The 9,574-nt window shown below is 56.8% G+C and overlaps 1 protein-coding gene across 1 annotated transcript; it reads right to left on the reverse strand.

Annotated features, from left to right (window-relative positions):
• Positions 1-2,474: 2,474 nt before the first annotated feature.
• mrps34 (mitochondrial ribosomal protein S34) lies at positions 2,475-6,626 on the reverse strand. The gene is made up of 4 exons (XM_039776206.1): positions 6,438-6,626; positions 5,020-5,355; positions 4,530-4,572; positions 2,475-2,836 (listed from the first exon to the last, which is right to left on the reverse strand). Exons 2-4 carry the CDS (start codon positions 5,335-5,337, stop codon positions 2,544-2,546), a joined length of 654 nt encoding a protein of 217 aa, XP_039632140.1. The 5' UTR covers positions 5,338-5,355; positions 6,438-6,626; the 3' UTR covers positions 2,475-2,543.
• Positions 6,627-9,574: the final 2,948 nt, after the last annotated feature.

Here is a 9,574-nt window from a genome sequence, read left to right on the forward strand (position 1 = left end):
ACTTCAGGAAGACCACCTCTGTGATTGTCACACTAACAGTGTCACTTAATTGTAACTTTACACACAGATGGGGCACTGATGGCATCATCTCATTGGCATCCTTCCTGGTGGCCCCAGATGTGCACTGCAGGTTTCATGTCAGAAGTCATAGAAGAGCCTGGAGTGGCAGGGGCACATGACTCCTGCCAGGCACATGGTCAGTATGCCCCCTTGGTGAGAGTGCCCGCTCCTGAATCTCATATCCCTTCCTTCAGGCCTGTGGCCCACTGAAGCCCCCCTTTCAGTGTCACCCCTGGCTGCCTTTTATGCAGTGTACCCTCGTACCCTTTACCCACAAGGGTGCACTGCCAGCGGCCCCGAGTTCAGCTGCGACAAAATGGAGTGACTGGCATGCAGCGCCAGGCTTCCTCTGTCTGAGATGAAAGGCCCAGTGGTGGCCATTTGTTCAAAGGTCAGCAGCAGTATGGGGCCACTTCAGAGGGTCACACATCAAGCAGTGGGCACAGGTGGGAAGCTATGGGGATCAGACGGCCCACAGACAGCCACGTAAAGGTCACTTCTGACTGAGCCTTGGCACAATCTGGCAGAATGAAGTCACAGCCAGTGTGTTGAAGACACTGGCATTGAAGTGGCACATGAGGCTTTGCTGCCATTCAAGTCAACCTTCTGAAATCCCAACAAGACTTTACCCTGGAGGGGATGCCAGGCTGTGGTCAGGCACACGCAAACTGGCACATTAGGAGAACACAGGGTCACTAGGCTAGGCGTGGGCACACCCAGGCATCAGGGAAGGCAGGCAGCAGGCAACTCACTGGGGGAACAACACAAGAAAAAGGTGACACAATTCAGGAGTGGCTGACCAAGTCGGGATCAACTGCCACCACACCATCGGATGTCAGGGACCTGAGGCCAGCAACGTGTGACATTTGACCTAAATACTTGACTAAGGCCAGATGTGCCAATGCCATCAGTGCCACATCATCGAAGCAACAAAAGTCAACCCGGCTGAAGCAGTGGACTGAAACAGAATCTCCAGACGGGTCAACACACACACGACGACAGGCCACCATGCTTAGGATCCTCTGTGCCAGCTCCAGGGGGCTACTGGTGGCCAACTCGATCAGCGAGGATGATGGAGACAACCCCCGCTGGCACACCTATGGCTCTGGAGGGTGAGGTCACAAAGACCCTGAGGAGGGCCACACAGTCACATGTTGAGGGCGGAGTTACGCATGGGCTGGTGGGCGGGGTCACAGAGGTGGTGTCCCATGCGCCCCCGTGTCACTCACTCACACACGCTCACACTCACAGCGTCACTGTTGCGTCTCGGAGAGTGACACATACACACACGGTCTATGCCGCCTCTGATTGAGCTGCAGCGCCTCGGGGCTCCCAGGGGTCGCCGATGAAGGGTGAAATTAACGAGCAGGCCGTCGGCCCACCGCTCACGTTCGCGTCCAGTCCAGTGCTCGCGCCTTGACTTACACACCAGCAGAGGGCGCCAAAGTCACGGCCTCTAAAGGGCAGAACCCACAGGTCACCGAGGTAGGTGACCAGGCCACTCTGCTCACAATGACGCACAGTCGTGTCGGCCACCTTTTAATCTCAGCCATCTGCTCCAAAGCAGCCACACGTAAACTCGCTAATGACACCAAAGCAGCAAATCAAATTAAAGGGGACGGACGCGCTACCGAGGGGCTCTGACGTCAGCTCGCCGATGTGCAGGTCGAAACTGGGTGTCCCGTCCAAGGTTGGGTCCTGCCTCGCGCCAGAAAGACGGACGGCTTACGAGGGACCCCGAACGGGCCGCAACCAAGTGGGCGCCCGCGGGCTCGTCGTCATTCAAAGTAACCGCCGAAACCTTCGTCTCGCAGAGCGACCACCGGGGCAGACCAAGCGAGCGGGCGGCCGTCAGCCTTCAGTCGCCATGGCGGAGCCCTGCGCCCACCCGACACCTGCCGTTGGTCCCAACCCACGAGTGCCTCCCCCCGAACTACACCCATCGTCCGAGAGGTAAACCGGCGCAGCCTGCACGGCGCGCAGCTGCCACCTGCTGGAGACTGAGCGCCAGTGCGCAGCTAGCCAAGCACGCGCACCGAGCACGCGCCGCCTCAGAGAGGCCAGCAGGCAGATTCCCGGGCGCCGCTTCGCCGTGAGACCCTGTGACCGCCTAGCGGGTCTGTCGCCACCGATCCGAGCTTTCTGGACGCTCCGCTGGCCACTCTTTAGAAAAAAAAAAGCGTAACAAGCGGGCAGGACACAAGAAGTCAACGGAGAAATAAAAGAAACAGAACAACCGAGACTAATGAGGGGCACTCCAGGGCCAGAGACTCGGGTTCAATCCCGGGTGCAGCACAGGCTCATGTGGAAGGCCGACACCCAGGTGGGCATGACGATGGCAGGCCAGGCGCCCCCTCCTGGTGGAGTAAAACACAGAAGTCAGGGGTTCAAATAACTTCAGACTTGACAAGGAGGGCACTTTGAGAGCACAGCTCTTTACTGAGGATCAGGCGGGCACAAGCTGGGCAGTGGGCCCCCAAGTCTCAAACCGGCGTCCCGTCCACAGGCTGCGCTCTCTTCTCGCTCTTAAAGTGGCCCTCAGAGATGTGTGCGCTCCTCTGGAGGTCCACCATCGGCTCCTCTGTGGATGGCCTGCCCTCAGCCTGCCGCCGGGCGAGGATCATGGCCCGCAGGAGAGGGGGGTAGCGCACATAGCGCACAGCGGACTCTGTCACAGCTGTGAAGTCTTTGAATGCCAGCTCTTCGTGCTTGGGGACGAGACGCCAGTCGTGGTACATCACCTTGTCGATCTCCTTCACTCCAGGGTCTGTCTTCCCTACAAATGAAGCAAAAGCACGTGAAGTTAGCCCAGTTGGAGACACGGGTTCAACTGAGAAAGGACAGGCTGCTCATCTGAGAGACTGGGCCAAAAAAAAAGAGCGCCAAGATGCCCAAACTCCCCGAAATGCCATTGCATGGCTACCTGCACTCTGCCCGCCTCATCTGGCTCCCTCATGCTGTATTCTCATTGGATCCCACCAGGCCCCGCCCACCGTCATTAATGGCAGCACGTGTGGCGTCACCACAGGCCACAAGTCAACATGCCCGTGGACCTCGGGGCACGCAGCCCCTGGCATTCGGGGGTACAAGTCGTGGCAGCACATCATCAAAACCACAGGCTAGTGGCCAAGGGTCACCCCATTGGGGTGGAAGGCATCACATGGGCATGGGGCAGTACTGGCTTGGCCTTTTCTAGCTGCAGACAGAGATTTGAGCATCAAGGGCACTGCTCGGGCAGCAAATCTCATGAGGGTCTTTAGAAATACAGACCTACAGGCTGTCGGGACTCGGTGGGCCATCACAGTCCACCTCCGAGTCCAGAAGGCCACCCTGACGTGGCACATCACTGAGACACACAGCAGCCATGCCAAGGCTAAAAGAGGGCTTCAGTAATGGAAATGGAAGAAAGAAAGAAAGCACTCAGAATGGCAGCTGGCACTCGGTGGGCTCCAGTCAGTCACATCAACCTGCCCGTCATGGTCTTAAAATAAATGAGTCACATCAGGCAAGTGAAGTGACAAATGACACATTCGCCACCTGAGACACCAACGGCTGGGTGGGGAAAGCAAGTGCCACGTGATGCTGGTGGGCCAAGCCAGAAGAGCTGAGAGCGGCAGATTGAATGTGACTGGCAGTCTGTAAGATGGCACCGGGGACCCTCCAAAGATTCCACCTGTCACCAGTTACCTGAGCTGTGTTCTTTTATTCGCTTTTAGTGACACTGTGACGGTCCATGTGGGCATCCATCTGAAAGCCTCCGAACTTCCTGAAATGTTCAGGTCACAAAACACGCCATTGTTTAGGACCTCGGGGTGTCCGTCTGGTCACAGGTCCCTGGGGTGACCACAATGACTGGCAGCCCAGGAGCCAAAGAACATGCGTGCCCAGTCGCCTGCTTGCCACGTCCAAGAAGAGCCCAAAGTGACGGAGAGGTCGAGTGGTGACCCCTCGGGGGTCTGCAGGGGTCCCGTCCCACTTCCCTCAAGACCATGCAGGTCGGACGTGTGACAAAGGTGGCTCACCTGTCTGCACCTGATGCCCAGGGCTCTGCACACTCACAAAAGAACAATGGGAACGGCAGCATTCACAAAACGGGCAGAAGGCCGCGGGGAGAAGGGCACAGCTGGACTTGGCAGAACTGGCACAATCTCACTGATGTGCAGTTAGGCAATATGACTTGAAGGCTGGCACTCATGAACATCATTGGCATGATAAGGGACCCCCTTGGTGCATTTTAAAGCTTTTACGCTGATGTTCGGACGAGCACACCCCATCTAAGAACACGGCGGCGTGTGTCACATCAGTGAGTGTGACAAGTGTGACAAAATAACAAAACACGCCCAAGTTATCCTTCAGGGCTTTCAAGGGGGCACCGTGGCTCACAGCGCCAATCACCGATACCACAGCAGGGGCACACAGCAATGAGTCAACAGAAAATGAGCAAAGCACGCGGACATCGGTGGGCTCACCTCTGAAGGTCAGGACCCCCCAGGCTCTTCCATGGTCCATGTTCTGTAAATGAACAAAGCAGACATTTAGTTCATCTCATTCTCAGATGGCACCACACCACAAACTTGCCAGCTCTCACCCACGGTACTGGAGAAGTAACGAAATGTCACTTGGTGGCAGAGGGTACTCTCCCCCAGTACCAACTGCCCACCCTGAAGGTCAGACTGACACCATGCCACTCCTGGCACATCAGCTTCTTGGGTGAACTTCAGACGTGGCATTGCTTGGGCCTTTTGCTTTACCGCACCGCAAAGGTGCAACTAAAAAGCTGTGTCAGTGTGACAGGCATGCATGGTGCCCGGTGCCCACCCAGAGTCTTTAAAGACAGAAGAACCTCAACTGCAGAGTCTGCAAGTCGCCAGCCCGTGCCAGCTGCACCAAGCTCCTCGCCTGCCCGCAGGGGTTACCCGTCAACGAGCAGACACTCACCGTCACGTGACGAGCACCCACCTCAGCCGTGTAGTCCACCTTGACCTTCGTCACCGTCCAGTAGCAGGGCTCCTCATGCTGGCACAGCCACGACTTGCGAGTGAAGAGCCGCCCGATCCCGAAGAGCCGCAGGCCGCACAGCAGCGAGAAGAGCCGGCTCTCTCTGCGCACGTCGTCCCAGGCCAGCACCGGCAGGCGCTTCCCGCTCCAGGGCCGCGTCATGGTCTCGTAGTCCAGGGCGTACTTCTGGGAGTCGCGGGGACGCTCCTTCAGGGCCCGGTGCTCGCGGATCTTGCGTGCCATCTCGGCGATGTGCCGCACGGGCTTCTTGCGGGTCATGGCGGGGCCGGTCCGACACTGCAGAACGACAAGTGTGGCTTAGCGGTCAAGGCCGTGCACTTCCAACCAACCCTTCGGTCCCACTAACGTCACCCATGTCACCCGAGGATGTCACTTCACCTGCCTGTACTCCCAACTGGACCTTGTAAGTCACCTTGGATAAACCTGTCAGCCAAAGAATACATTCCAGATATAGATGGACAGGGAAGGCGCTACATACTGTACATAGGTGAGCAGTGTAGTGTGGTGGGGGGCTCAAGGCTTTGAACTTCCAACCCTGGGCTTGTGGGTTCAAATCCCACCTGTGACGTGGTGTGACCCTGAGGGCGTCACTTCACCCGCCTGGAGTCCAACTAGGAAATTCGTATGTACTTTAGACCTTGCAGGTCGCCTTGGATAAACGCATCAGGCCAAGAAGTAAAAGTCGGCAGGCTCAGACTCACGTCAGTACCTCCTGGCAAAGTCCGGTGCCCAGGTGACGTTAGGATGGCCCACGTGAAGAACAATGCCCTGTATTGGTGCCCATGACTTATGGACGCTGTGGTGGCACAGCACATTAGGAGACGGTGGTTCACGTCCCGGGTCCTCTCAGTGGGGGCTTCCTGCCGCAGTCCAAAGACTGGCGGCGGTTGCGGGTTTGTGCGTGTGTGTGTGTGTGTGTGTGTGCGCGCGCGTTCACCTTGGCAGGCAAGGGACTGGCGCCCCGTCCAGCGGTAGATCCTGCAGTCCCTGGATAGGCGGGTTTTAAAGTCACGTGCACACGCAGAGTTCACGCAAAGTCTCCCTTTGCAGGTGCCAAGCAATACGTGACGCGGGTGTCAAATGTGCCAGCCGGATGTCTGCGTGCTGCGCCACGACTGACCGCCAGTCCGGTGACCACTCTAAAACTGTAACGGGGGCGTCGAGGTGACCACGACCCTGCAGCAGCACTGGCCAGCTGCCTAGGGTTTGGCATTGACGATTTATAAGGCGCTATATGAAATACAGACGGCTCTTCTCCGAGCCACTCAAACGCCCCCCAAACCACAGGACCCGCGGCATTGGGCGTTCTGAACCCCCCGCTACCACGACGCCCTGAGCGGATACACGAGGCGGCTCACCCAACGTCAAAGCAGCGGGAGGCAGCTGCACGGCCGAGTCGAGGATGAATGAAACGGATAACCTTCTTCCTCTGTCCGCTTGACACTCCGCAGCCCCACGCGACTTCGTGTACGTCACCAGAAGGCTTCCCCTGAGAAGCGCGGGTCTGTTCTGTACGTCATATGCACACTTCCCCCCGGAAACGGCTCGTGCAGCACGATAGTTCCGCACTTCTTTCCGTTCCGCTCGAAGGGAGAGGAGCTTTTGCGTGCCACAGTGTGACGCTACAGGTGGCCGTTTGCAGATTCCCTTGCAGCGTTCGCCTGGCATTATTTGGTTATGATGCCCCACGCAAGGAAACCAATGCAATCAGCCCTCCGTTATAAACCCCAGAGCGTATGAGGGACTTCTTGGGTGGGACACTGGAAATAACCCTGGACAGGTTACACACACACACTTGAGCAGAGCCTGGCTGAGGTCATCACCACCCTGAGACTCATAAGTGGCAGGACATGCCAAGCCCACACGGGCACAGGGTTCGGGAGGAGACCCTGAGATCTCGTATCGACTGTGGGCAGGACCCTGGGTCAGTTCTTGACCTAAATACTGAGCACTTTGAGTAGTGAGAAAAGCGCTATATAAATGCAAAAAATTTTATTATTATTATTAAATAGAGGACATTTGCTTGCATTCCTCAGAACTCCTTGGTCTTATTTCCTGGTGCTCCCTTCATCCTAAAAGCCAGTGGGGTCTGCTTCATCCAGAGGTGGACAATATGGCCGCTGGCAAGGACTGCAGGGTATCGTCTTCATGTCTCCAAAGGAGGGGCTGGGCTGAGGTCCTCCTGTTTTCCATTGTGTCCCTCCAGCTGAGTGCCAACCATTACCATTGAGGGTACATGTGGGTGACCCAAAGGTACACCAGAGCCGCATGGCTGGCTCATATGGGTAACTCAGTCATGTGGTGTACCCACCTCCCCAGCCATATGGGCACTTTTTACAACCAGGCTATGAAGTGGGGGACAGCACGCCTTCATGCCAGGGGCTCGTTTAGAGCACTGGAAGCCATTTCCAGATCAGATGGCAAGGACAGGCAGAAGGCCACCAGGTGGCAGCACATGGTCTTTGGCCTGCTGAGGCTGTTCAAGGGCATGGACAGGCAGGGCTGGCGGGGTGCCAGTCAGAATGGGAAGCAGTGCCAATGGGTCGCTCCTTCAAGAGTGGCACCCTGAAGCCCCTTGGACGTCTCATGGTGTGTGCAGCTGCTGTGGTTTCGTTTCCCTGGGAGTGTGTGGTGTGTGACGTCACCAATGTGGCCTTTCTAAAGGTCATTGCTGTCCACCTGGCGCTTGGCCGAGTACGTGGATGCGTGTGGTGAATTAGCAGGGCACCTCCCGTGTTCTCTGCCACTGAGAACTTGGCCTCCCTTTGGACTTCGTCCCCTCTGCTGGTTAACAAGCCAATGGCAGCATAGACGGGATGGGGCACCAGGCTGAGGATGTCGTGCCAGCGAGGTGGGTGAGCCAAGCTGAGTGGATGGAGGCTCTTCAGGAAGGTCCAGACTGCCAGTGTTGCTTTTGTGGCCACCTGTGCCCCACAACTTGGCATCTTTCTGGGCATTGTCAGGTGCCCGTAGGCCGGTGTTCTCCTTTCAGTCCACCTGGTCAGTGCCTGCTCGGCTCACTCAGGGCTTTGGGACGTGACGGCACATCGCAGAAAGACGGCTGCACGCCTGGTGGGTGGTCAGCCGCATGCGTTCACTAAACACCCACCTAGTCACCGAGGTCAGTACACCGTGATGAGGATGATGTCCCATGGCACACCTCCACCGTTACACACCACCAGTTCAGCCAGGGCCAACACGTCTGGTTATGGAGATTTCCAACATGTGGCGCCTTACAGCTGTAGGAATTGTAAAGCCCCTCCATGTCCTCGGACCCCTCAGACGGCTGAAGCGCCTCAGCTAAAGGGTTTACTCATTCGCTGAATTGAGCCTGAGGTGGTCTGCATGCTCAATTGTGTTGAGCCCGTGTTGTGGACTTTGAGACCACCGAGTAGGCAGAGTGAACTTCAAATGGTGGTCCTTGACCCCCCCCCCAGGGCAGGTCTGTCACCTCCTTCCCTTTAAGGGGATTCTACTCTTTAATTCCGTTACTTACCGGTGTTTGTAGTGACGACCCAGGAGACCCCCAGAGTTCCTGCCGCAGCGTGACCAGAGCTCAAGATGATCCCGTGCTGCTCCCCCGGGTCCATATTTACGGTAACACGGCCAAGTTTGAGGTCTGGTGCCATTGCAGCGCGGCCCAGCAGTGAACCAAAACAAAGACTAAATGCTGTCACGGTGGGCACAAAGGTGGGGCATAACGCAGACCACCTCCTGAGTATGACCCGTCCACTCCGCACGCATCAGAGATGCCGTGAAGAAAACGTGGAAGCCATCTTTGATATTTGGGCGGCGTGATGTCGAGTCGCAGAAGATAAGCAGCACATGGAGACACGGCGCCGTTCGGGGGGCACACTAAAGACGCTACAGGCTGTCACCCCATGGCTCATATAGCGCCTGTGCTCTGCCGATTCATTCTGATCTCGTCCCACCGAGACATGTCTCCTCGTCATAGCGGACTGTGGGGTCGGTGCTTGAGACCACCTTGGGTACGCAGACACTGACCCACTGCGCTTAAGCAGCACCACCCAAAATGTTTATAAGCAAATCTCAGATTCCTGGTGTCACATAAGCCCCGTCACTCAAATAGCACTGAGGGTCAGAAGCCAAGACCCACCTACCCTCCATCCCTGGCACTTCGTGTGACAACAGGACAGAGAGTGGAGACCACAGACGGAGAGCCGAGGAATGATAAGGTATAGAGAAGCGGACCCATCAGCCCTCAGTGCACCACACACATTAGCCACCTTTGATGGGCTGGCACAGAGCTGGGCACATCTCACACGCAGGTTCTGACCGCCACCGATGCCATCAGCTTGGACTAGTGACTTGCTCTTATGAACGCGCCCACCCTTTGTCACTCAGTGGATCACAGGGCCATCTTCTTAATTTGAGCACAAAGGACTGGCACCCTCTGGACGATGCCAAGTTCAGCTCACTAGCGAAGTTTCACTAATGGCCATTAAAAAAGCACCAAAGCTCTTAACAGCCAATG

Source organism: Polypterus senegalus, chromosome 13, assembly GCF_016835505.1.
Source record: "Polypterus senegalus isolate Bchr_013 chromosome 13, ASM1683550v1, whole genome shotgun sequence".
Lineage (NCBI taxonomy): Eukaryota > Metazoa > Chordata > Cladistia > Polypteriformes > Polypteridae > Polypterus > Polypterus senegalus.